At 57.4% G+C, this 26,935-nt stretch overlaps 1 protein-coding gene across 1 annotated transcript; it reads right to left on the reverse strand.

Annotated features, from left to right (window-relative positions):
• Positions 1-741: 741 nt before the first annotated feature.
• On the reverse strand, positions 742-25,412 carry LOC144677804 (protein NDRG2-like). Its single transcript, XM_078537817.1, has 13 exons — positions 25,301-25,412; positions 24,688-24,808; positions 23,419-23,481; positions 20,930-20,990; positions 14,732-14,818; positions 14,321-14,377; positions 12,510-12,613; positions 10,261-10,305; positions 8,336-8,387; positions 6,296-6,343; positions 4,622-4,657; positions 3,150-3,201; positions 742-1,040 (listed from the first exon to the last, which is right to left on the reverse strand). The coding sequence occupies exons 2-13, from the start codon at positions 24,768-24,770 to the stop codon at positions 757-759; spliced, it is 972 nt and encodes a 323-aa protein (XP_078393943.1). The 5' UTR covers positions 24,771-24,808; positions 25,301-25,412; the 3' UTR covers positions 742-756.
• Between the last annotated feature and the right edge of the window lie 1,523 nt (positions 25,413-26,935).

Raw genomic sequence — 26,935 nt, forward strand, 5'->3', positions numbered from 1 at the left:
GCTGTTCCTGTCCTGGGAGTGTTTGATGGGGACGGTGTAGAGGGAGCTTTACTCTGTATCTAACCCCGTGCTGTACCTGTCCTGGGAGTGTTTGATGGGGACAGTGTAGAGGGAGATTTACTCTGTATCTAGCCCCGTGCTGTACCTGTCCTGGGAGTGTCTGATGGGGACGGTGTAGAGGGAGCTTTACCCTGTATCTAACCCTGTTCTGTACCTGTCCTGGGAGTGTTTGATGGGGACGGTGTAGAGGGAGCTTTACCCTGTATCTAACCCCGTGCTGTTCCTGTCCTGGGAGTGTTTGATGGGGACGGTGTAGAGGGAGCTTTACTCTGTATCTAACCCTGTGCTGTACCTGTCCTGGGAGTGTTTGATGGGGACAGTGTAGAGGGAGATTTACTCTGTATCTAGCCCCGTGCTGTACCTGTCCTGGGAGTGTCTGATGGGGACGGTGTAGAGGGAGCTTTACTCTGTATCTAACCCCGGGCTGTACCTGCCCTGGGAGTGTTTGATGGGGACAGTGTAGAGGGAGCTTTACTCTGTATCTAACCCCGTGCTGTACCTGTCCTGGGAGTGTTTGATGGGGACAGTGTAGAGGGAGCTTTACTCGGTATCTAACCCCGTGCTGTACCTGTCCTGGGAGTGTTTGATGGGGACAGTGTGAGGTAGCTTTACTCTGTATCTAATCCCGTGCTGTACCTGTCCTGGGAGTGTTTGATAAAGACGGCGCAGAGGGAGCTTTGCTCTTATCCTCTGGGGTTAACAGGGTGAGCTGCACACGCTGTCGCCTGCTTCAGTCCACAGCCGGCGAGTGTGAAGGGACCATGCCTGACCACCACTTGCCAGCAGCTTCTCAATGGGTGATGCCGCGGAACAAGTGTAAGGTGGCCGGGGAAGTGGGCAGATGGTCAGGCGCGAGCGTTCCTGCGCGCACATGCATGCGCTGGAGCCCTCTCGTGCAGCTTGGCAGGCCATGCACATGCAGCAGCGTCCAGTGTTAGTACCTGCGCCCACACTGAAACGCCTATCCACGACATGAGGTACTGCCCAACATCAGAGAAAGGCAGCAAGAGAAAGAGAGAGAGAGAGAGAGACGAACAGAGCTGGTTAGAACAGACATGCGCATCGCTGTCTGTCTGACACACCCCACCCACCTCTGCATGTGTGCACTACCACTTTAACACGTCTACGTGTTGACACCCCGACATGTACACACATATGCCTCTGCACAGGTACACCTCTGAAAATGCCGCTGTACACCTCCATACATGCGCCTCCGCGCGCACACAACTCCACACGTCAACAGCTCCACACATACAGCCCCGCACCGCCCCATGTACGCCCCATGTGGACAGCTCCACAGGGTACACCTCTGCAGGTGTACAGCTGCACAGCGTCCGCCTCTGCAGGTGTACAGCTTCACAGGGTACACCTCTGCAGGTGTACAGCTCCACAGGGTACGCCTCTGCAGGTGTACAGCTCCACAGGGTACGCCTCTGCAGGTGTACAGCTGCACAGGGTACGCCTCTGCAGGTGTACAGCTCCGCAGGTGTACACCTCTGCAGGTGTACAGCTCCACAGGGTACGCCTCTGCAGGTGTACAGCTCCACAGGGTACGCCTCTGCAGGTGTACAGCTCCACAGGGTACGCCTCTGCAGGTGTACAGCTCCACAGGGTACGCCTCTGCAGGTGTACAGCTCCACAGGGTACGCCTCTGCAGGTGTACAGCTCCACAGGGTACGCCTCTGCAGGTGTACAGCTCCACAGGGTACGCCTCTGCAGGTGTACAGCTCCACACGGTACACCTCTGCAGGTGTACAGCTGCACAGGGTACGCCTCTGCACAAACCGAGCTGAACAAACGCCTCCTTTTACCCCTTCCTCCCTTGCCCCTGCTGAACAGGCTCTCAGACCCCCACCCCCTGCAAGCCTGGGCTCGCCGACTGCGCTGCCGGCCACAGGGGGGAGGGAGCAACGTGGTCCAAACTCCATTTCCAACAGCAGTCACCCCAATGGTGGTGGGGGGAGCGTGAACACCGATCTCTCCCCCCCTGACCCCCTCCGCTGTCGCTCAACGGTCAGACCGCCCGTCTATGACGTCCAGCGCTGGAGGGACGGCGGGAATCTCCTCCCAATGAATCGGCGGGGAGGCCCGAAGCCGCCTTTCTCGGTCCCCGCCCTGAACTCCGCTTCCCTGGACACCCGACTCCGTCCCCGTCCCCCTCTCTCTCTCTCTCTCTCTCTCTCCGTGGCAGCGGTCTTCCCGAGGTCAAAGGCAGCCTGTTCACCACCTTGCCGACACGAGCTTCCGACCTTGTATCCCGCACCCCGCACCCCTCAGCTAAGACTCCGCCCCTCCCCCCCCCGCCCACCGTCTCGGCTGTTCCGCCGCAGAAACCTTCGCCCGTGCCTTCGCCACCTCCTACCCCGTCGCACGCCTGGCTGCTCTCCCCGTGTTCCCGCCCTCCGTGAACTTAAGCCCGTCCGAAACCCACCCCCCCGCAGGTCCGAACTCGCACCGAGTCCCGTTCTCTCCCCCTTCCCCCCACCCCACCCGCCAAAATCCGGTCAAGCGACGCCCGGACTTTGAAATTCTCACCCCTGTTTTCCAATCCCTTGGTGGTCCGGCCTCCTCTCCCCCACCCCCAAACCCCATCCCCTCCCGTAAGCCACCCCCTTATCGCCAACCTCTGCCAGCGGGCTGCGGGTCAGCTGACCCTCCTACCCACCCACCCACCCACCCACACCCACCTCCGCACCCTCACGCGACTCAGCGTCACACAACAACTTCGTACCACCCTCGCTCCGGCGAGGACCTCCACCCTGCATACGAAAGGCGCTACCGCCAATGCAAGGTGGCCGCTCTTCAGTCAACCTCACCACCCCCACCCTCCACCCACCCCTTCCAAACGCCCCCTCAACCCACCACCACCAACCCCACTCCGACCAACCCTACAGGACACTGTAGACCCCAACCCCCTCCCGACTGGGACCAGCTCACGTCAGCACCGGGCGGGTGAACAGAATCTGGGATCTTCCTGTGCAGCGTACGGGCAACCTTTTTTTTTTGCAAGACAAATCCCACAGCAGGAATAGCGTGGAGCGCACTTGCACTGTACAGAAGGAAGCAGACCAAATACATCCCATACTTACTGTATCCCATCCCTTGCACAAAGTATTTGAAGGCTTCAGTCAGTTTCCCTGGCTGTAGAGAGAGAGGGAGAGGGAGAGAGAGGGAGGCATGAGAATCTGAGAATTCCAAGGCGGACGCGACGCCAATTTCCTTTCGACCCAACCCTCCGGCCTCCAGGGGGAGCCGATCCGCGCCGATCTGCCCAGCTCCGGGGCAGTACCTCTCCCCGGCCACAGGGAGGGGCTGCGGGCAGCGGTACCCCGCTTCTGTCAGGGGGGTTGGGGGGGGAGAGAGAGAGAGGCGGGGTGGGAAGAGGCCATCGCTCCGCCCCGCCCTTCTCCAGAGTGGGTGGGGGTCTTGGCCCCGAGGCCTAGGGTGGGGTGGGGTCCAAAGGTCAGGGACTTGACCCGCTGCCCCGCCCTTCCCCCCCCCCCCCCCCAACAAAGAAAGAGGTGATGTTCGGCCTCATTTCACCTCCCCCCCCCCACTCTCCCACCCAACTCCACCCCCACCCCCCCACCTCCCTCCGAACACCCACCACTCCCCCCGCCTGGAGGTCTCAGAGGGAGAAAGGTCAGCACCTCGGCCGCTTGAGTCGCCCGACTCCTAATCGGAGAGAGAGATGTCCGTCCACCTTTGACCCCGGTTCCCAGAGGTCGAAAGGTCAGGAGCGATCACACCGTCTCGTCATTCCCTCATCAGAGTGACTTCCCCGCAACCCCCCCAACCTCCACCCCACCCCCCCCCCAACCATCACCACGCCCTCCCCCCACCAGGCCCACATCCCGAGGGGATTCGCTCGGCCGATTCCCGGGATGAAGGGGGGGGGTTTGTCTCATGGGGAAAGGTTGAGCAGGTTGGGGCCGGTGCCCATTGGAGTTTAGAAGAACGAGAGGGGATCTTATTGAGACAGATAAGATCCTGAGGGGGGCGAGAGGGGGTTTGACAGGGTGGATTCTGAGAGGATGTTTCCCCCCTCGTTGGGGTAGGGGGGGAATCTAGAACGGGGGGGGGCACAGTTTAAAAATAAGGTGGGGAGGGGTCTCCTATTGAAGAGGGAGACGAGGAGGAATTTCTTCTCTCAGAGGGGGAGGGGGGGGTCAGTCTGTGGGATTCTCTCCCCCACCCACCCCCCAGAGAGCGGCGGAGGCCGGGTCACTGAATATATCCGAGGCCGAGTTAGACAGAGTTTCGATCGACGAGGGAAGTCGAGGGTTGTGGGGGGAGGGAGGGGAGGGGAGGGTTATGGGGGGAGGGTGAGGAGGGGGGAGGGACAGGCAGGAAAGTGGAGTCGAGGCCACAATCCGTTCAGCCACGATCTTGTGGAATGGGAGGGGGGAGGGAAAGCAGCCTCGAGGGGCCAAATGACCACTTCCTGCTCCTAATCCCTGTCTTATCAATTTGACCAAAGACCGCCACCCACCCCCCACCCCCCCGCCTCCCTCGCCATCAGTCACTGGTTTCCGGGCCTAAGAGGGAAGGATGCACCCACCTGAGAGATTTGCGGCTGCCCACCAGCATCAGCCATCTGTAAAAACAGAGAGAGCGAGATGACCTGACGATCCGAAATGTAGCGCCCAACATGGCGGAGGGAGCTCTCAAAGAGGGAAACCGGGTAAGTAATACATAGAAGGGGTGGGGTGGGGGGGGATTTAGGTGGGCCCTGAGCGATGGAGGGGGAAGCAAAGAGGGAGCCCAAGCTAATGGGAGGGCTGTCCCGTAGATGGGACGAAGGGCCTGCCCTCTGTGCTGTGCGATTCCATCGGAGGTGGAAGGGAAAAATTGCCCAGCAAGAGAGGGCAAAGGTCACATGGAGCAACGTTCCTCAGGTTCCAATGACAAGAGTTGGAAACCGCCAATGCGAACCCAGATATCGGCAGAGGAAACTGAGCAGAAACCCAAAACAATTGGGGGAAATTTCTACATATTCTTCCCCCCAGTTCCTTATTCGCTCCGGATGGACCCAAACCCCACCCCTCTTACCATTTCCTCCCATTGTACACAATCCCAATGGACCCGAACCCCTTCCCATTCACTCCCACTGTACACAATCCCAATGGACCCAAACCCCTTCCCGTTCACTCCCGCCGTACACAATCCCAATGGACCCAAACCCCTTCCCGTTCACTCCCACTGTACACAATCCCAATGGACCCAAACCCCTTCCCGTTCGCTCCCACTGTACACAATCCCAATGGACCCAAACCCCTTCCCGCCCACTCCCGCTGTACACAATCCCAATGGACCCAAACCCCTTCCCGCCCACTCCCGCTGTACACAATCCCAATGGACCCAAACCCCTTCCCATTCACTCCTGCTGTACACAATCCCAATGGACCCAAACCCCTTCCCATTCACTCCCACTGTACACAATCCCAATGGACCCAAACCCCTTCCTGTTCACTCCCATTGTACACAATCCCAATGGACCCAAACCCCTTCCCGTTCACTCCCACTGTACACAATCCCAATGGACCCAAACCCCTTCCCGTTCACTCCCACTGTACACAATCCCAATGGACCCAAACCCCTTCCCGTTCACTCCCACTGTACACAATCCCAATGGACCCAAACTCCTTCCCGTTCACTCCCACTGTACACAATCCCAATGGACCCAAACCCCTTCCCGTTCACTCCCACTGTACACAATCCCAATGGACCCAAACCCCTTCCCGTTCACTCCCACTGTACACAATCCCAATGGACCCAAACCCCTTCCCGTTCACTCCCACTGTACACAAAATCAATGGACCCAAACCCCTTCCCATTCACTCCCACTGTGCACAATCCCAATGGACCCAAACCCCTTCCCATTCACTCCCACTGTGCACAATCCCGATGGACCCAAACCCCTTCCCGTTCACTCCCACTGTGCACAATCCCAATGGACCCAAACCCCTTCCCATTCACTCCCACTGTGCACAATCCCGATGGACCCAAACCCCTTCCCATTCACTCCCACTGTGCACAATCCCGATGGACCCAAACCCCTTCCCGTTCACTCCCACTGTGGTGTAAGATGCAGCCCCGCCTGCCCCCCGGACGGCCGTTGCAAACGCGAAGGCAGTGGTGGAAGGGAACGCGGAATGCCCCTGGAAGGGGTCTCAGACAGTCCCGTGTGGAAGCCAGGGGAGCTAGAGCTCCTCGTATTAAAAGCAGCCCTTACCTTGAGAAAGGAGGTCTGGGTGGGATCGAGCTTGGCGTTGCATTCCACCTGAAACACACGCAGAGAGCCGATTACTCCGTGGACGTTAAAAAAATAAACATTCAAACCGACCCACCTTGACTGGGCTCCGGGTCAACCTGCCCGAGCCCCTCTCTCTCCGTGCCTCGGGTTGTCAGGAGGACCGTAGCTTCCCCCCCACCTCCCACCGGGATGTCCGACCAACGCCAGCCGTTGCTCCTCAGCTCCGCCACCTACCCCGTCCTGCGCCAGGGGCGAGGGCAAGTGAAGGCCAGAGTCAGGGCACGGCACAATTGACCCGGGACACCCTTTGCCCCAGACCCCCCAGCGTCAGGCCATCGCTCCGGAGACAGATGGGTGCCCACGGCCTGCCAGTCCCTCTCAGCTCCCCCGCATTGGCCCGCTCGTCCATTGTCAATCGGTCACCGAAGGCCAACGTGGGTGGGCTTTAGCAGAGTGAGGGGGCGATTTGATTGAAGTTTACAAGAGCCTGAACGGCCTCAACAAGTTGGACATGGAAAAGACGTTTCTTCTTGTGGGGTGAGTCCAGAACTAGTAGACGAGGTGGGGTGAGGGGGTCACTGTTTTAAAATTAAGGGGGTCACCATTTTAGGACGGAGATGAGGAGAAATGTTTTCTCTCTCAGAGGGGTTGTGCGACTTTGGAACTCTCTGCCGGGGAGGCGGGGACTCTGCCCCAGGAGGCGGGGACTCTGCCCCAGGAGGCGGGGACTCTGCCCCAGGAGGCGGGGACTCTGCCCCAGGAGGCGGGGACTCTGCCCCAGGAGGCGGGGACTCTGCCCCAGGAGGCGGGGACTCTGCCCCAGGAGGCGGGGACTCTGCCCCAGGAGGCGGGGACTCTGCCCCAGGAGGCGGGGACTCTGCCCCAGGAGGCGGGGACTCTGCCCCAGGAGGCGGGGTCGCTGAATATTTTTAAGATGGAGGTAGATAGGTTCTTATCCGGCGAGGGGATCGAAGGTTCGGTGGGGGATGCGGACACCGCAACGCCAGATGATCGGCCTTGACCTGACTGAACGGCAGAGCAGGGCTCGAGGGGCCGAATGGCCCACCCCTGCTCCTATTCTGCACGTTCTTGCGTTCTTGACGTGCGATTCTTTCAGAGCCGGACAATTCAACTATATTAGCAAAGCGAGGGGATAAAATAAACACAGCCCCTAAGTTAGGTTGGCTGTAAAACCAAAGACAAGGTCTAAAGAAAACTTGCAAACGTCAGATCAAAACGTGATTAAGGGGGTCAATAAAGCACCCCCAGCACTGACCCCCCCCACCGGTGCCCACCGAGCACAGAAGGCCTCGATGGTGCTGGCAGACACCGCGTGCTCCCTCTCCAGGGATACCCGGCCGTGAACATAGCCGCGGAAGAGGGGCAGACAGTCGTGAAGCCCGTTGGGAGGTCTCATTGACCGATTTCGGAGGCGGCACTTGTGCTAAGGGTGAGTTACCGTCGCTTTATTACAGACAACTCAAACCTCCGCAAACCTCCGCCCCTTCGCCCGCCCTCCTCCCCATCGCCCGGCCCCCTCCCCTTCCCCGCCCCCTCCCCTTCGCCCGCCCCCTCCCCTTCGCCCGCCCCCCTCCCCTTCCCTGCCCCCCTCCCCTTCCCCGCCCCCTCCCCTTCGCCCGCCCCCTCCCCTTCGCCCGCCCCCTCCCCTTCCCTGCCCCCCTCCCCTGCCCCGCCCCCCTCCCCTTCCCCGCCCCCCTCCCCTTCCCCGCCCCCCTCCCCTTCCCCGCCCCCCTCCCCTTCCCCGCCCCCCTCCCCTTCCCCCGCCCCCCCCTCCCCTTCGCCCGCCCCCTCCCCTTCGCCCGCCCCCCTCCCCTTCGCCCGCCCCCCTCCCCTTCGCCCGCCCCCCTCCCCTTCGCCCGCCCCCTCCCCTTCGCCCGCCCCCCTCCCCTTCCCCGCGCCGGGCCTCACTCTTGAGGCACGGTTCAGGCGATGGTGCGGTGATTGGTGGGGGGAGGGGGGGATGGGGGGTGGTGGAGAGAGAGGGGTGGAGAGACTTACCACAGTGTCCTCATGAGGGGCTTGATCGCCCACCACCAGCATCACTGGGCACCTGGAGGCGAACACACACACAAAGATCCGGTTACAGAGAGATTACACCGGCAGGTCAAGGGTCAGATGCGCCCCCCCTCCCCGCACCACCCAGACAGACACGGGCACGATTTAGCGCGGCCGACCCACCCGACCAGCACCGTCTTCGGACCGTTGGGAGGGGGGTGAGGGGAGGGAACCGGGGCGCCTGGCGGCAACGCACACGGACGTGGGGGGGAAGGCGCACGCACCCCACACAGACGGACCACCCCCCGCCCTCCCCCTCCACACCCACCGAGGGCAGGATCGAACCCAGGGGTCACCCCGGGAGCTGTGAGGCACCAGCATTAACCACCCGCACCCCACCTCCTCCGGCAACGACATGGTTGACTCTTAACCACTCCCCTGAAATGGCCCCCCCCACAAACTCCCCCCCACCCTCTTCAAACCCCCCCACACTCTCCCTCTCCACCTACCCACACACCCTCCCCCCCAAGCACCTCCACACCCCTCCTACCCCCTCCACCCTCCCTCCTACCCCACTCAAGTGCCCCACCCCCTACAAGTGTCCCCACCCCCTCAACCCCCTACCCCGCTCAAGCGCCCCCACAACTCTTCCTACCTCCCTCAAGCGCCCCCACACATCCTACCCCCCTCAACCCGCCACACCCCCTCCTAGCCCCCTCAAGCACCCCCACACCCCCTCATACTCCTCTCCACCCCCCTTCACACAACCCCTCACCAGTTGTACCAAACCAGCACAGAGGCTCAAGAAGGTGGCTCACCACCACCACCACCACCACCAGCATCACCACCACCACCAGCATCACCACCACCACCAGCATCACCACCACCACCAGCATCACCACCACCACCAGCATCACCACCAGCATCACCACCACCACCACCAGCATCACCACCACCAGCATAACCACCACCACCACCAGCATAACCACCACCACCACCAGCATCACCACCACCACCACCAGCATCACCACCACCACCACCAGCATCACCACCACCACCACCAGCATCACCACCACCACCACCACCAGCATCACCACCACCAGCATCACCACCACCAGCATCACCACCACCAGCATCACCACCACCAGCATCACCACCACCAGCATCACCACCACCAGCATCACCACCACCAGCATCACCACCACCACCACCAGCATCACCACCACCAGCATCACCACCACCACCACCAGCATCACCACCACCACCACCAGCATCACCACCACCACCACCAGCATCACCACCACCACCAGCATCACTACCACCACCAGCATCACCACCACCACCAGCATCACCACCACCACCAGCATCACCACCACCACCACCAGCATCACCACCACCAGCATCACCACCACCACCACCAGCATCACCACCACCACCACCAGCATCACCACCACCACCACCATCACCGTACACTCTCCACCAGCATCACCACCACCACACCAGCATCAACACCACAACAGCATCCACCACCACCACCAGCATCACCACCACCACACCCTCAAGGAGGCAATTAGATAGCGGGGGCCAGGGCGGGGAGGGGCAATGGATGCCGGGGCCTCACCGGCGACACCCACGTCCCCGCGAAAGAATAAAAGGGGGAAGAGAGAAAAATAAAACCACACGAAGCCCCCGACTCATGTAGGACCCCGGCCCCGGGGCCCATTGGAGATGGTGGGGGGGAATAACAGCCCCCACCCCCCCATCCCCGACATTTTGGCGGAGGGATGTTGGGAAACAGTCGGAAGGTGCGCAGGGAGACGCACAGGCGGACTTGACGGAGAGACACAGGCGGACAGGCAAGGCCGGTGGGCACGGGCGCGTTGGGGGCAGGGAGAAAGATTTCCAAAGCCGGGCGCCTCGGTCCTTACTTCAGAGTTCCCGCTCCAGCTCGGTCGATCTCCAGGTCCCGTCGGCTGTGGGGAGAGAAACAATGGGTTAACAACGCATGGACCGTGCGGATGAAGCACCGGGATTCATCTCCCGCGGGATGGAGTTGGAAAGCAGGGAAGTTATTTATTGCCCCACCCCTCCCTAATTGCCCCTTGAGCAGGCGGTGGATGAGCCGCCTTCTTGAGCCGCTGCAGTCCCTGTGTGTAGGTACACCCCACCGTGCTGTTAGGGAGGGAGTTCCCAGGATTTTGACCCGGCGACAGTGAAGGAACGGCCGATATATTCCCAAGTTGGGATGGCGAGTGTGGCTCGGAGGGGGAACTTCCAGGTGGGGGTGTTCCCGTGCGTCCGTTGCCCTCGTCCTTCTAGACGGTAGCGGTCGTGGGTTTGGAAGGTGCTGTCGAAGGAGCCTGGGTGAGTTGCTGCAGTGCATCTTGTAGATGGTACACACACTGCTGCCACTGTGCGTCGGTGGTGGAGGGAGTGAATGTTTTGTGGATGGGGTGCCGATCGAGCGGGGCTGTTTGTCCTGGACGGTGTCGAGCTTCTCGAGTGTCGTGGGAGCCGCCCTCACCCGGACAAGTGGAATCTCTGGGGATAAAGACGGCACGGCCCATCTCATTCGACCACACCCCACCACCCCCTGCCATCCTGCTCGTCCCGCAAGCCAAGTGGTTGACTGATAAGCCTCCCATCAATTCATCTACAGCCAACTCCAGGCAAGAGGCAAGGATTGCAAAGGTGTGTGTAATGGCGACCTGGTGGTGATGTCCCTGGACTAGTAATCCAGTAGGCCCCGGCTAACCCTCTGGAGGGGACACGGGTACAAATCCACCCCTTCCATGGCAGCCGGTGGGACTTAAATCTTTGGGATTGACAGCTAGTTAACAATGGTGACCCTAATTAATGATCATGCTTAACTATCATCGATTATCCTTTTAAAAAAAAAACCCCCATCTGGTTCACTCGTGTCCCCTTTTGGGGGAAGGGGGAAATCTGCCGTCCTTTACCCCGGTCCGGCCTACACGTAACTCCAGACCCCCACAGCGATGTGGTTGACTCTTTAAATGCCCCCTGAACGAGGGGCAATAAATGCTGGCCCAGCCAGCGACGCCCACGTCCAATGACCAAAACAAAAATGAGTTTTTACGACACTCGGCATTGGTTTCATGGTCATCGTTAGACTTACAATTTTACAATTACAGACTGCCTCCCCCCCACCACACACACACAGCGATGCGGTTGACTCCTAACCGCCACCCCCTCCCCCACTCTCCGAAATGGCCGAGCGAGCCCACTCGGCTCGAGGGGCAATTGGTGGTGGTGGTGGTGGTGGGGGCGGTAACGCCGAGGTGAGCGCCAATGGCGGCCGGTGGGGCCTGTCAATCTGGCGAAAGGTGCCCTCCGGTGTGGGCCGGAAACTCGCCGGTCCTCCCGGCTACCAAGAGCTTTCCCCCGACCGAGCGCTGCAGGCCTGGGGCCTACGCGCCGAGGAGCTCGCTAAAGCTTGGGGGGCGGCTGCCATGGAGAGCAAAGGTCACCACCTAAGGCCTTTCGGCTAGAGTAGGCCGAGGGGGCTGGAAGCCACGTGGAACCCCCCCCCCCACAACCTCAGGCCGCATGCCCGACAGGGAACGTATGCGGTGAATATCAAGGGCGCTCTGGTTGTACTGAGGGCGCCTCAGACAAAACTATAGTCGATCGTCATAAAAAACCCCATCTGGTTCACTAACGTCCCCCTTTAGGGGAGGGGGAAATCTGCCGTCCTTTATCCCGGTCCGGCCTACACGTAACTCCAGACCCCCACAGCGATGTGGTCGACTCTTTAAATGCCCCCTGAATGAGGGGCAATAAATGCTGGCCCAGCCAGCGACGCCCACGTCCAAAGACCAAAACAAAAATGAGTTTTTACGACACTCGGCATTGGTTTCATGGCCATCATTAGACTTACAGTTTCAGATATTTATTCAATTCAAGTTCCACCGTCTGCCGCGGGTGGGATTCGAACCGGGGTCCCCCAGAACGTTACCCTGGGGGGATCTCTGGATCTATCGTCCAGCGACAGTACCACTACGCCACCGCACCCCCCCGCCCGTCTCTTACGAATAATTATATCTTGCACGTATTTGTGAGAAAAAGGAATTAGGGATGGGGCAACAAATGCTGGCCTTGCCCTACATGCGCCCCACCAACCCCCCCACTCCCCCCCGACTTTCTACGGGCTCACCTGTTGTAGCTGTTCCAGTACAGCTCGATGTTGCTCAGGACGTTGCCTTCCGTCATGTGCTGCCTGTAGACCCTGATGAGCTCGGAGTTGTTTGAGAGTTCCTCCTGCGTGCGAGGCAAACGGAAGGGGAGGGAAGGGGGTTAACTTCGCTTTCCCGCAATCGGCACTTGGCGGCAGCGCGCCCGAGGGTGGTGGGGGGGGGGGATGGGGGCGCGAAACAGTCACGGCGCCACGAGCTGTTCCCGTCATCTCCGCGCTGCCTCCTGTACGGTTTCAGGCCTCGTCGTTTTAAGGAAAGGACGTAGACGCGTTCGGGGAGCCGCTCGGAGCAGGGTTGGCTAGGCCGATTCCCGGGATGAAGGGGGGGGTGGGTTTGTCTCATAGGGAAAGGTTGAGCAGGTTGGGGCCGGTACCCATTGGAGTTTAGAAGAATGAGAGGGGATCTTATTGAGAGATAAGATCCTGAGGGGGGGAGAGGGTGTTTGACAGGGTGGATGCTGAGAGGATGTTTCCCCCCCTCGTGGGGATTCTAGAATGAAGGGGGGGGGCACAGTTTAAAAATAAGGTCGGGGGAGGGGGTCTCCCATTGAAGAGGGAGACGAGGAGGAATTTCTTCTCTCGGGGGGGGGGATCAGTCTGTGGGATTCTCCCCCCCCCCCACCCCCCTCCCCCAGCAGAGAGCGGTGGAGGCCGGGTCACTGAATATATCCGAGGCCGAGTTAGACAGAGTTTCGATCGACGAGGGGAGTCGAGGGTAATGAGGGGAAGGAGGGAGAGGGACAGCAGTCAGATCAGCCCCGATCTTACGGAATGACAGAGCAGGCTCGAGGGGCCGAATGGCCCACTCCTGCTCCTGTTCTTTGTGGCCTGATGAGGAAGAGGAGGAGGCCGTTCAGCCGCGTGAGCCTTTCCTGCCGTCCAATGGGACCGGGGCCGATCTGTGGTCCAGCTGCACAAACCCGCACTTGCCCCGTTTAGCTGAATAAAAAGGCAGTCAACAGTAAAACCCAACAGAGAAACAAGGGGAGAGTCTGCGAATCCAGAGAGCGGTCCGGACCTGGAGCTTGCTTACCACGTGGAGTAGTTCAAGGCAAATGCGTGAGACGCTTGCATTATGGAAACGAGATGGGGTTGTGAGAGGGAAAAGGGGCTGGAAAATTCAGATTATCATTGGGGCTGGCAGTGTGGCTCACTTATATGTGCTAGAAGCTACGTACATTCACGCACCGGGCAACTGCCCTTTGCAATAAGAGAGAGCACGTCCACCCATTGTGCCTTTTTCAACTAAACCATAGCATGGGAGCCAGCCATTCCCTGGTACATTCCCCGCGGCAGTGCCCCGGCCAATCAGAGTCGACCTGTCTAAACTGAGTTTGAACAAAAGCTTGGCAGTTAACTGTTCCCTGGCGCATCTTCCGCGACAATGCCACTGCCGAAAAGAGTCCTCCTGCCGACCAATCGGCACTCTCCCATCGGGCAGTATAAATTGTTGTTCTCTTTTGAGATTTGGTATTCTTGTGAATCTGTCCCGATGAGTGCAAGACAAAAAGCTCGGACAGCTGGTCTCTTTTTTTTTCAGCAATGCTCAATTTCTGTAGCGCCAAAAAAACTACCCGAATAGAAAAATAGGCTCAAAGGAGGGAGATGGAAGGGGAGGAGATTCTCGTAGCGTGTAGACGCCAGTACAGAATCGATGGATCGAATGGCCCGTTTCTTGTGTCGTGTACTCCCTGTGACTCTATCACATCTGTGTAGAGCGGCTAATCGGAAAATTCATGCAGGTACACATGCCACCAGACTGGCCGACTCACCTGGCTGAACAGGTGAGCGAGGATCACATCGCTGAGCGAACTGGTCAGACCGGTGATCTGAATGAGGGAGAGACACAAGAGATTAAACTCAATCAGACTCCGGCCTGTCACTCACTCCTGAGGATCTGTTATTCTATACATAAACCACCCGAACCCCTCGATTAGATTCCAGCCTGTAACTCACTCCCGGGTATCTGTTATTCTATATATAAACCACCCGAACCCCTCGATTAGATTCCAGTCTGAAACTCACTCCCGGGCATCTGTTATTCTATATATAAACCACCCGAACCCCTCGATTAGATTCCAGTCTGTAACTCGCTCCCACGTGGACATTAATCTGTCTCACCGGAGCGTCCTGTCCGCCCATCACCCTTCCCCGCCCTCCCTCCCCTCCACCGATACACGTACCTTAGAGGCCGCCCAGTCCATCCACCCTTTGGCGTTGGGATCGATATTGAGCAGGACCAGACCCTCGACCAGGTCAGGGGAGTAGCGCTGTGGAAAACAACCGGCGGAGCGGTCACTCACAGTACTTCCCGGGCACCAGCGCCGACCCAACGCCACCAGATACATTGAATGGAACGGGCTTCCCGCTCCCAGCGCATTGGGAGGCTCGGTGGACAGTCAAACCCTCGAACCCTCGAACCCTCTTATGCCACAGGAACAATGCCGACACACGCCCAGACATCTAGGTCAACCTGGATCCGATCGAGGGCAGAAAACATTAACTGGGAGAGAAAAGGTTAAGGATGGTCCCGATAAAGGGTATAAAATATTAACCGGGACAGAGGGGGTTAAGGAGGGTCCCGATCGAGGGTATAAAATATTAACAAGGACAGAGCGGGTTAAGGAGAGTCCCGATCGAGGGTATAAAATATTAACCGGGACAGAGGGGGGTTAAGGAGGGTCTTGATCGAGGGTATAAAATATTAACTGAGACAGAGAGAGGTTGTGGAGGGTCCCAATCGAGGGTATAAAATATTAACCGGGACAGAGGGGGTTAAGGAGGGTCCCGATCAAAGGTATAAAATATTAACTGGGACAGAGGGAGGTTGTGGAGGGTCCCGATCGAGGGTATAAAATATTAACCGGGACAGGCGGGGTTAAGGAGGGTCCCGATCGAGGGTATAAAATATTAACCAGGACAGAGGGGGTTAAGGAGGGTCCTGATCCAGGGTATAAAATATTAACCGGGACAGAGGGGGTTAAGGAGGGTCCCGATCGAGGGTATAAAATATTAACCGGGGCAGAGGAGGTTAAGGAGGGTCCTGATCCTGGGTATAAAATATTAACCGGGACAGAGGGGGTTAAGGAGAGTCCTGATCGAGGGCATAAAATATTAACTGAGACAGAGAGAGGTTGTGGAGGGTCCCGATCGAGGGTATAAAATATTAACCGGGACAGAGAGGGTTAAGGAGGGTCCGGATCAAAGGTATAAAATATTAACTGGGACAGAGGGAGGTTGTGGAGGGTCCCGATCGAGGGTATAAAATATTAACAGGGACAGAGGGGGTTAAGGAGGATCCCGATCGAGGGTATAAAATATTAAGCGGGACAGAGGGGGTTAAGGAGTGTCCCGATCGAGGGTATAAAATTTTCACCGGGACAGAGGGGGTTAAGGAGGGTCCCGGTCGAGGGTATAAAATATTAACTGGGACAGAAGGGGTTAAGGAGGGTCCCGATCGAGGGTATAAAATAGTAACCGGGACAGAGGAGGTTAAGGAGGATACCGATCGAGGGTATAAAATATTAACCGGGACAGAGGGGGTTGTGGAGGGTCCTGATCGAGGGTATAGATTATTAACCGGGACAGAGGGGGTTAAGGAGGGTCCCGATCGAGGGTATAGAATATTAACTGGGACAGAGGGGGTTAAGGAGGATCCCGATCGAGGGTATAAAATATTAACCGGGACAGAGGGGGTTAAGGAGGGTCTTGATTGAGTGTATAAAATATTAACCGGGACAGAGGGGGTTAAGGAGGGTCCCGATCGAGGGTATAAAATATTAACCGGGACAGAGGGGGTTAAGGAGGGTCTCGATCGAGGGTATAAAATATTAACCGGGACAGAGGGGGTTAAGGAGGGTCCCGATCGAGGGTATAAAATATTAACCGGGACAGAGGGGGTTAAGGAGGGTCCCGATCGAGGGTATAAAATATTAACTGGGACAGAGGGGGTTAAGGAGGGTCCCGATCGAGGGTATAAAATATTAACCGGGACAGAGGGGGTTAAGGTGGGTCTTGATCGAGGGTATAAAATATTAACCGGGACAGAGGGGGTTAAGGAGGGTCCCGATCGAGGGTATAAAATATTAACCAGGACAGAGGGAGGTTGTGGAGGGTCCCGATCGAGGGTATAAAATATTAACCGGGACAGAGGGGGGTTAAGGAGGGTCCCGATCGAGGGTATAAAATATTAACCGGGACAGAGCGGGTTAAGGAGGGTCTCGATCGAGGGTATACAATATTAACTGGGACAGAGGGGGTTAAGGAGGGTCCCGATCGAGGGTATAAAATATTAACCGGGACAGAGGGGGTTAAGGAGGGTCCCGATCGAGGGTATAAAATATTAACCGGGACAGAGGGGGTTAAGGAGGGTCCCGATCGAGGGTATAAAATATTAACCGGGACAGAGGGGGTTAAGGAGGGTCCCGATCGAGGGTATAAAATATTAACCGAGATACAGGGGGTTAAGGAGGGTGCTGATCGAGGGTATAAAATATTAACCGGGTCAGAGGGGGTTGAGGAAGGTCCCGATCGAGGGTATAAAATTTTAACCGGGACAGAGGGGGTTAAGGAGTGTCCCGATCGAGGGTATAAAATATTAACCGGGACAGAGGGGGTTAAGGAGGGTCCCGATCGAAGATATAAAATAGTAACCGGGACAGAGGAGGTTAAGGAGGATACCGATCGAGGGTATAAAATATTAACCGGGACAGAGGGGGATTAAGGAGAGTCCCGATCGAGGGTATAAAATATTAACCGGGACAGAGGGGGTTAAGGAGGGTCCCGATCGAGGGTATAACATATTAACCGGGACTCGGGGGGTTAAGGAGGGTCCCGATCGAGGGTATAAAATATTAACCGGGACAGAGGGGGTTAATGAGGGTCCCGATCGAGGGTATAAAATATTAACTGGGACAGAGGGGGGTTAAGGGGGGTCCCGATCGAGTTTATTAAAAATTTTCGGGGTCAGGGGGTGTTAAGGAGAGTCCCGATCGAGGGTATAAAATATTAACCGGGACAGAGGGGGGTTAAGGAGGGTCCCGATCGAGGGTATAAAATATTAACCGGGACAGAGGGGGTTAAGGAGAGTCCCGATCGAGGGTATAAAATATTAACCGGGACCGAGGGGGTTAAGGAGGGTCCCGATCCAGGGTATAAAATCTTAACCGAGAGAGGGTTTAGGAGGTTCCCGATTGAGGGTATAAAATATTAACCGGAACAGAGGGGGTTAAGGAGGGTCCCGATCCAGGGTATAAAATATTAATTGGGACAGAGCGGGTTAAGGAGGGTCCCGATCGAGGGTATAAAATATTAACCGGGACAGAGGGGGGTTAAGGAGGGTCCCGATCGAGGGTGTAAAATATTAACCCGGACAGAGGGGTTTAAGGAAGGTCCCGATCGAGGGTATACAATATTAACCGGGACAGAGGGGGTTAAGGAGGGTCCTAATCGAGGGTATAAAACATTAACTGGGACAGGGTGTGTTTAAGAACGGGCATCCCTAAGTCTTCCATTTTGCCTGCTCTGTAAATTTTCTGCAGCATTGTTTTGGGACCACGCCATCATCCTCTGAACTCTCTGCAACGTTCCAGTCCCTTTAAGTTCCACAGTGTGGATTGAGAACAGGGTTCATTCCTTATTTAGTGTCGGAGGGCCTGAGGTCAGCTGAGACCCCGGCAGGCCTCGCTCTCCGAGCCAGGACCCCGCCCCAGATCGAGACCCAGGCCTCCAAAATCCAGAGCCGACCCTAACGGCTCCCGTTCCCAAGGGGGCGCTGCAGCGTCCAAGCTGCCGTCTTTCAGGCCGGTCGTTTAACCCAAGTCTTCCATCTCTCCGCAGTGTCCTGGTGCCCAATATTTATATATTTATATATATATATATAGGGGGAGACGGTGGTGAATTGGTGACATCGGTGGACTCGTGATCCAGAGGCCCCGGCCTAATGCTCTGTGGGAGACACGGGTTGAAATCCCAACTGTAGCCGGTGGAATTTAAATGCAATTCATAAAATCTGGAATTATGAAGCCAGTTTCAGTCACGTGACAACCGTCATCCATTGTCATAAAAACCCCATCTGGTTCACTAGTCCCCTTTAGGGAAGGGGAATCTGTTGTCCTTACCCGGTCTGGCCTATAAGTGACTCCAGACTGCCACGCACCCCCCCACCCCCCCACCCCCCAGCCCCGCTGCCAACAGCGATGCAGTTGAATCTTAACTGCTCCCCCCCTCCAAAATGGCTGATCGATCCGTTCCATTCAAGGGGTAATTAGGGTCGGGTCGACAAGTCCCGTGAAAGGATTTTTAAAAATGACCTCCCCGCCGACAGATGATCGGGGGGAGGGAGGGAGGGAGGGGGGGTGGTGGGGGGCGATTTATCACGTCGTCATCTGTGGGATCTTGCTGTGCCCAGATGAGACGCCTTGCTTCTCTGGATTACGGTGGGCCAGCGCATGTCCAAAGTTAATTTACCGCTCGTTGGGCGTTTTGGGACGTACCGCGGCGCTATAACAACGCAGGGCCCTTCGTTCGGCTGGTGGGCTGCGGCCATGCTGTGATTCCGAGGCCCTGGCGAGGATCGTGGGAGGGAAGGGAAGGGAATGGAGGGTCCGCTCGGTTTCCAGTGAGGTGGGAGGACCCCCTCCCCACCCCACCAGCCCCCTCCCAGCGGTGACCTCGCCCATTGTCCCCGACCCCCTGGGTCCGGGATTGGGATTCATCACTGCCTTAAATCGAAGATGTTCAGGGTGACGGAGCTCCTTAACCACACCCAGGTGGGCATAGCTGTGGGCTTTTTCCCCCCCCCCGCCCCCGCCCCCGCCAGCCGCCCCCAAATCCCACCCACCCCACCGGCTGGACCCCATCCCCACATCCCCATCAACCGCACCCACCCACCACCCCCCCCACCCCGCACCCCTCCCTCCCACAGTCGGTAGTTGATGTTTTTGTGGAGAGCAAATGTAAGGCAGGATTGGGGGACACGGGGAGAGGGCGGGATTGAGGGATACGGGGGGACGGTGGGAATGAGGGATACGGGGAGACGGTGGGAATGAGGGATGCGGGGATGAGGTGGGATTGGGGGATACGGGGTGACGGTGGGGTTGGGGGATACGGAGAGAGAGTGGGATTGAGGGACACGGTGGGATTGAGGGACACGGGGAGAGGGTGGGATTGAGGGATACGGGGAGAGGGTGGGATTGAGGGATACGGGGAGAGGGTGGGATTGAGGGGTACGGGGAGAGGGTGGGATTGAGGGATACGGGGAGAGGGTGGGATTGAGGGATACGGGGAGAGGGTGGGATTGAGGGATACGGTGAGAAGGTGGGATTGGGGGATACGGGGAGAGGGTGGGATTGAGGGATACGGGGAGACGGTGGGATTGAGGGATACGGGGAGACGGTGGGATTGAGGGACACGGGGAGGAGGTGGGATTGAGGGACACGGGGAGGAGGTGGGATTGAGGGACACGGGGAGGAGGTGGGATTGAGGGACACGGGGAGGAGGTGGGATTGAGGGACACGGGTAGGAGGTGGGATTGAGGGGTACGGGGAGAGGGTGGGATTGAGGGATACGGGGAGAGGGTGGGATTGAGGGATACGGGGAGAGGGTGGGATTGAGGGGTACGGGGAGAGGGTGGGATTGAGGGGTACGGGGAGAGGGTGGGATTGAGAGGTACGGGGAGAGGGTGGGATTGAGGGGTACGGGGAGAGGGTGGGATTGAAGGGTACGGGGAGAGGGTGGGATTGAGGGGTACGGGGAGAGGGTGGGATTGAGGGATACGGGGAGAGGGTGGGATTGAGGGATACGGGGAGAGGGTGGGATTGAGGGATACGGGGAGACGGTGGGATTGAGGGACACGGGGAGGAGGTGGGATTGAGGGACACGGGGAGGAGGTGGGATTGAGGGACACGGGTAGGAGGTGGGATTGAGGGACACGGGGAGAAGGTGGGATTGAGGGACACGGGGAGAAGGTGGGATTGAGGGACACGGGGAGAAAGTGGGATTGAGGGATACGGGGAGACGGTGGGATTGAGGGACACGGGGAGATGGTGGGATTGAGGGACACGGGGAGACGGTGGGATTGAGGGACACGGGGAGACGGTGGGATTGAGGGACACGGGGGGAGAAGGTGGGATTGAGGGACACGGGGAGACGGTGGGATTGAGGGACACGGGGAGACGGTGGGATTGAGGGACACGGGGAGACGGTGGGATTGGGGGACACGGGGAGACGGTGGGATTGGGGGACACGGGGAGAAGGTGTGATTGGGGGACACGGGGAGACGGTAGGATTGAGGGACACGGGGAGAAGGTGGGTTCCACACGAATTAAGACATTGGCAACTGCGCTCCGACCCTCCCTGTGTTTTAAAGAGCGCTGACTCACAGCAAACTTGGCAAGGATATAGGCTCCTGCTCCAACTCCCACTCCAATAACACTTCGAAAACTACAGGAGGAAGGGGAGAGAGAGAGAGAGAGAGTTAGAGAGTCAGGGCAGGCTATCTGCTCAGCCAGAAGGCAGGGAGCTCCACCCTGCAGAAACCCGTTCCCTCTGGCTGGCCTTCATTCCTCTTCCAATTCCACTTAGAGCACTTATACTTAAAATTCAGAGCACGATGGTGGCACAGCCTGAACACGGGGTCAGGAGCTTTAATTCATCCAGAATCAGAGACAGTTTTATAGTGTGAGAGAGAGAGAGAGAACGACAGTGAGAGAAATAGAGGGTGAGAGAGAGAGAGAGAGAGAGAGAGGACAGTGAGAGAGAGAGAGAGGACAGTGAGAGAGAGAGGACAGTGAGAGAGAGAGAGAGGACAGTGAGAGAGAGAGAGAGGACAGTGAGAGAGAGAGAGAGGACAGTGAGAGAGAGGGTGAGGACAGTGAGAGAGAGGGTGAGAGAGAGAGAGGGTGAGAGAGAGTGAGAGAAGGACAATGAGAGAGATAGAGGGTGTGAGAGCGAGAGAGAGAGAGAGAGGACAGTGAGAGAGATCGAGGGTGTGAGAGCGAGTGAGAGAGAGAGAGGACAGTGAGAGAGAGAGAGAGGACAGTGAGAGAGAGAGAGAGGACAGTGAGAGAGAGGGTGAGAGAGAGAGAGGGTGAGAGAGAGTGAGAGAAGGACAATGAGAGAGATAGAGGGTGTGAGAGCGAGAGAGAGGACAGTGAGAGAAATAGAGGGTGTGAGAGTGAGAGAGAGAGAGAGAGGACAGTGAGAGAAATAGAGGGTGTGAGAGCGAGAGAGAGAAGGACAATGAGAGAGATAGAGGGTGAGAGAGAGAGAGAGGACAATGAGAGAGATAGAGGGTGAGAGAGAGAGGACAGTGAGAGATAAAGGGTGTGAGAGTGAGAGAGAGAGGACAGTGAGAAAGATAGAGGGTGCGAGAGAGAGAGAGAGAGAGACATTCAGGGAGAGGTCAGGGAGAGAGACATGAGATAGGCTGAGGGAGACAGACAGACCAATCCCACTTAGGGCATTTATACTTAAAATTCAGAGCACGATGGTGGCACAGCTTGAGCACGGGGTCAGGAGCTTTAATTCATCCAGAATCAGAGGCAGTTTTATCGTGTGAGAGAGAGAGAGAAGGACAGTGAGAGAGATAGAGGGTGTGAGAGAGAGAGAGAGAGGACAGTGAGAGAGAGAGAGGGTGTGAGAGAGAGAGAGAGAGAGAGAAGGACAGTGAGAGAGAGAGAGACAGTGAGAGAGAGAGAGACAGAGAGAGAGAGAGAGGACAGTGAGAGAGATAGATGGTGTGTGTGTGTGAGAGAGAGAGAGAGAGAGGACAGTGAGAGAGAGAGACAGAGAGAGAGAGAGAGGACAGTGAGAGAGATAGATGGTGTGTGAGAGAGAGAGAGAGAGGACAGTGAGAGAGATAGAGAGTGACACAGAGAGAGAGAGAGAGGACAGCGAGAGAGATAGAGGGTGTGAGAGCGAGAGAGAGATAGGACAGTGAGAGAGATAGAGGGTGTGTGAGAGAGAGAGAGAGAGAGAGAGAGGGACAGTGGGATAGGGTGAGGGAGACAGACAGAGAGTGAGTGAGACAAAGGGAGAGAGGGGGTTGAGAGAAAGAGACAGAGAGAGACAGGCAGAAAGAGACAGAGAGAGAGAGACACGGAGAGGGAGAGACACAGAGAGAGAGAGACACAGAGAGAGAGAGAGACACAGAGAGAGAGAGACAGAGAGAGAGAGAGACAGAGAGAGAGAGAGACAGAGAGAGGCAGAGAGACAGAGAGAGACAGAGAGAGGCAGAGAGAGAGAGAGAGAGAGAGAGAGAGAGAGAGAGACAGAGAGAGGCAGAGAGAGGCAGAGAGAGAGAGGCAGAGAGAGAGAGACAGAGAGAGAGAGACAGAGAGAGAGAGACAGAGAGAGAGACAGAGAGAGAGAGACAGAGAGAGACAGAGAAATGCTTCGATAGAAATCAGTGACTGTACAGAGGCCGGGGGGCTGCTTCTTGTATGTGATGCCAGCCAGATAGATGTGCGATAAAGGAGAGTTAACCCTCGTCTGAAGAGATGACCCTTTCACCAAAGGGACAGGACTCTGACGAGGCTGAGGCCCCCTAACGGCACAGACTGTCGGCCACCTCCGAGGGAGAAGGTGGTGGGCTCGAGCCCCCGCTCCAGATACCCGAGATCCTGTAACCCGCGGGGCCCAGGTGCACACACAAACACACACACACACCCAGTGCCAGTGCCGAGGGTGTGCCGCACTGCCGAGGACCCCCACGTAACATTCTGCACACAAGCGGGTCTTTTCGTTCTGTTTGGCATTTTAACCGCATGGGGGGAGGTGAGGAAGAAACGGGTGCTGGTGATGGCTCGGTGCTGAGTGGGCTGAGGTCAAGGTTCACCGCTTTCACTCTGAAGGTCGGGCAGAGACTTACTTGAAATACTGGAGCACACAGGGCAGCATCTCACACAGCTGCTCCATCGACGGGTACTGGTACCTGGTGAGCAGAAAACAATCATGGGAGCAAGGTCCAAAACAAACCACAACACTTCACCTCCTCCGTCAACCAACCCCCGCCACATCAAACACTCCCAGGACAGGTACAGCACAGGGTTAGATACAGAGTAAATCTCCCTCTGCACTGTCCCCATCAAACACTCCCAGGACAGGTACAGAATCGGGGTTAGGTACAGAGTAAAGCTCCCTCTGCACTGTCCCTATCAAACATTTAATGAGCTTAATCAATCCATTAGGGGCTATAAGGGAAGGAGATCCAATTTAATTCCTTCCTGCCCTTTGCCATCAGCCAAATGAGGCATGGAGACCAGTTATATTTGTGGGCTCAGATCAATTGAATTGGCCTGAACTTCCTTGAGAATAGGCACCACCCCTTCATCACAGCTCCAGTCCCCAATTGGCCGCATTTTAGGTCAAGACTGGGACTTTTTTTTCCTGAGGTGTAGGCCCAATCCCTTCATCAAGCCCTAGGCCTAGTATTGGCCACAATTTGCTCAAATGTAGGCCCAATCCCTTCACCAGGTGGTGTGGTCCCACTTGGCCACATTTTCCTCAAATTTAGGCCCAATCCCTTCATCAGGCCCTAGGCCCCACATTTTCCTCAGATGTAGGTCCAATCCCTTCAACAGGCGGTCAAGGACCAGTTGGACACATTTTGCTCAGGTGCAGGCCCAAACCCTTCTTCAGGCCCCAGGCCCCACATTTTCCTCAGATGTAGGCCCAATCCCTTCATCAGGCCCCACATTTTCCTCAAACGTAGGCCCAATCCCTTCATCGGGCCCCAGGCCCCACATTTTCCTCAGGTGTTGGCCCAACCCCCTTCATCAGGCCCTAGGCCCAGTATTGGCCGCATTTTCCTCGGCTGCAGGCCCTTCATCCGGTGGCATGAGCCCAGTTGGCCACATTTGCCTCAGATGTAGGCCTGGTGAGTGCCGAGCAACGAGACTAAAGGTGGGTGGTGTGGGGCTGGAAGAGCTCCTACAGATAGAGAGAGCACAGGGGCGACAGACGGGGGTTTGGGAGGGGGTGCGGAGATGGTTCCAGGTGGCGGAGCGGAGGGACGCTTTGAAAGAGAGGGGGACAGGTCGTACGTGTGGAAAGGGCGTCTCGGGCGAAACGTGACTGACGTGTCGAGGAGGTGAGATCCCGGGGCCTGCCAGCGGCAACCCGGTGCTTGCGCCCTTACCCGGGGGGGAAAGAGGCCGCCCCCGCCTGCTGCCCGGGCGCGTCGATGTGGCACACCACGAAGTTCTTGGTGACCTCCAGCATGTCCTCAAATTTGAAGAGACTGTTGAAGCAGGTCTTATCTGAGGGGGAACGGAAAGGCGAGCGTTAGGCAGTGAGGCGCACGATCCCCATTCACCTCCCCCCCCACCACTCCCACCAATGCTCCACCACACCCGCCCACCGACCGTTCACCCACCCTGCCTTCCGCAGGTAGGTGACCGGACCTCACCCGCAACCACCTGCCCACCACCCCCCATCCACCACCCCACGCCCGCCTCAGCTGGGAACGTCAATCCCCAACAGGCTCCGACCGGGAACGTCGATGCCCAACCGGATATGACGGGGAATGCCGACATTCGTCCCTGCGCACCCACCCCACCCCCCCGCCCTCCCCATCACAAACTGGTTCCATCTGGGAGCACCCAAACCCCAGCACGCTCAAATCTGGGTTGAACCCCGCCCCTTCCCCGTGAGCTCCGGCCGGGTATGCCAGTCCCAGCCCTCCCCCCACTCCCCCCTCCCGCCCGACACCACCCCCCACCCCCCCTCCCTCCGCCGGCTCCACTACGTACGGTTGAGGCCGATGTCGTGGTAGGTCAGAATGGCAGGACGGCCGCCCTTGGGTGACCCGTGGATGGTCACATGAAGAGACCCGTAAGGTGTCTCCACGTCGTACTCCTGCAGGGAGAGAGAGAGAGAGTGAGAGTGAGTGAGTGAGAGAGTGAGTGAGTGAGAGAGAGAGCGAGAGAGAGAGAGAGAGAGAGAGAGAGCGAGAGAGAGAGAGTGAGTGAGAGATCGAGAGAGAGAGAGTGAGAGGCAGAGAGAGAACGAGAGAGAGAGAGCGAGAGAGAGAGAGAGTGAGTGAGAGCGAGAGAGAGAGAGAGTGAGTGAGAGCGAGAGAGAGAGAGTGAGTGAGAGACAGAGAGAGAGAGAGAGAGAGAGTGAGAGACAGAGACAGAGAGAGAGAGAGTGAGAGACAGAGAGAGAGTGAGAGGGTGAGAGACCGAGAGAGAGAGAGAGAGTGAGACAGAGAGAGTGAGAGAGAGTGAGACAGAGAGAGTGAGACAGAGAGAGAGAGACAGAGAGAGTGAGTGAGAGAGAGAGAGAGAGAGACAGAGAGAGAGAGTGAGCGAGAGAGAGAGACAGACAGAGAGAGAGAGTGAGCGAGAGAGAGAGACAGACAGAGAGAGAGAGTGAGACAGAGAGAGAGAGAGACAGAGAGAGAGAGAGTGAGACAGAGAGAGGGGCGGAAAGGTTTTGGGGGGTCCCCCCTCACGCCCCCCCCACCCCCCCTCACCCCGACCGATCTGCAGCTGAACTCCCTTCCCTCCCCCTGCGATCCGGGAAACCTGGGGTCAGCAGGAATTAATTGACCTCAGTCTTCAGTTGGCTCCCTCCCCGATATCCACAGACCTTTTGGTCTTCCAGATCTCCATGAGGGAGAGAGGGTAAAAGGGAGAGAGAGAGAGAGAGAGAGAGTGGAAGAGGCGGGGGAATGAAAGGAAGACTTGTGTTTCTATAGCGCCGTTCAAGCCCTTGACACGTCCCGTGATCATGGCACGTTAATTACATTGTTAGGATACGCAGGTCAAGGGTACTGTTTAATCCAGCACCTTGAGCATGTATAAATAGGGTACAGCTGGGACACTGGGCTGAGTGAGCGGGGAGCTGAACCAGTCAATAAGCTGCCTCTGCGCGTGCCCGCCAACCATTAAAAGGCCTGTTTAACGCCTTACGGTTGGCGGGCAGGCAAAGGGCATTTTATTTTTTGGAAACCTCACCCACGGGCGGGATGAGGCTTTCAAAAGCCCCCCTCCCCCCACCACACCACCGACCACCCCTCGCCAAGGGCAAAATTCCGCCCCGTGTGTTGGTTTTGGCTTCAATGACCAACTTGGACCCTCTTGACATCCCAAAATGCCTCTTGGCCAATGAGGTGATTGTTTGAAGCTCAGCCGCCGATTCAGTTGCCAGGGAACGCGGCGGCCAATTTGCGCACAGCAAGCTCCCACAAAACAGCAAGGCGATAATGGCCGGATCATCTGTGTTGGCTACATGGGTTGGGGGATAAATATTGGGCCCCAGGACAACGAGGAGTTGTCTGTCTGTCTCTCTGTCTGTTTCCCTCTCTCTCTCTCTCTCTGTCACCCTCCCTCTCCTTCTCTCGCTCTGTCACCCTTTCTCTTTCTCTCTCTCTCTGTCACCCT

Source organism: Cetorhinus maximus, unplaced genomic scaffold, assembly GCF_964194155.1.
Source record: "Cetorhinus maximus unplaced genomic scaffold, sCetMax3.hap1.1 HAP1_SCAFFOLD_3080, whole genome shotgun sequence".
Classification (NCBI taxonomy): Eukaryota; Metazoa; Chordata; class Chondrichthyes; order Lamniformes; family Cetorhinidae; genus Cetorhinus; species Cetorhinus maximus.

Bases quoted from the DNA above. Each gene is read 5' to 3' on its own strand.
- LOC144677804 (XM_078537817.1), bottom strand. From the start codon at position 24,770: ATGCTGGAGGTCACCAAGAACTTCGTGGTGTGCCACATCGACGCGCCC. The intron at 20,991-23,418 runs GTAAGTCTCTGC...TTCCTCCTGTAG, and splicing joins TGTGTGCTCCAGTATTTCAA to TTTTCGAAGTGTTATTGGAG. The intron at 4,658-6,295 runs GTAAGGGCTGCT...CTGTTTTTACAG, and splicing joins CCCAGACCTCCTTTCTCAAG to ATGGCTGATGCTGGTGGGCA.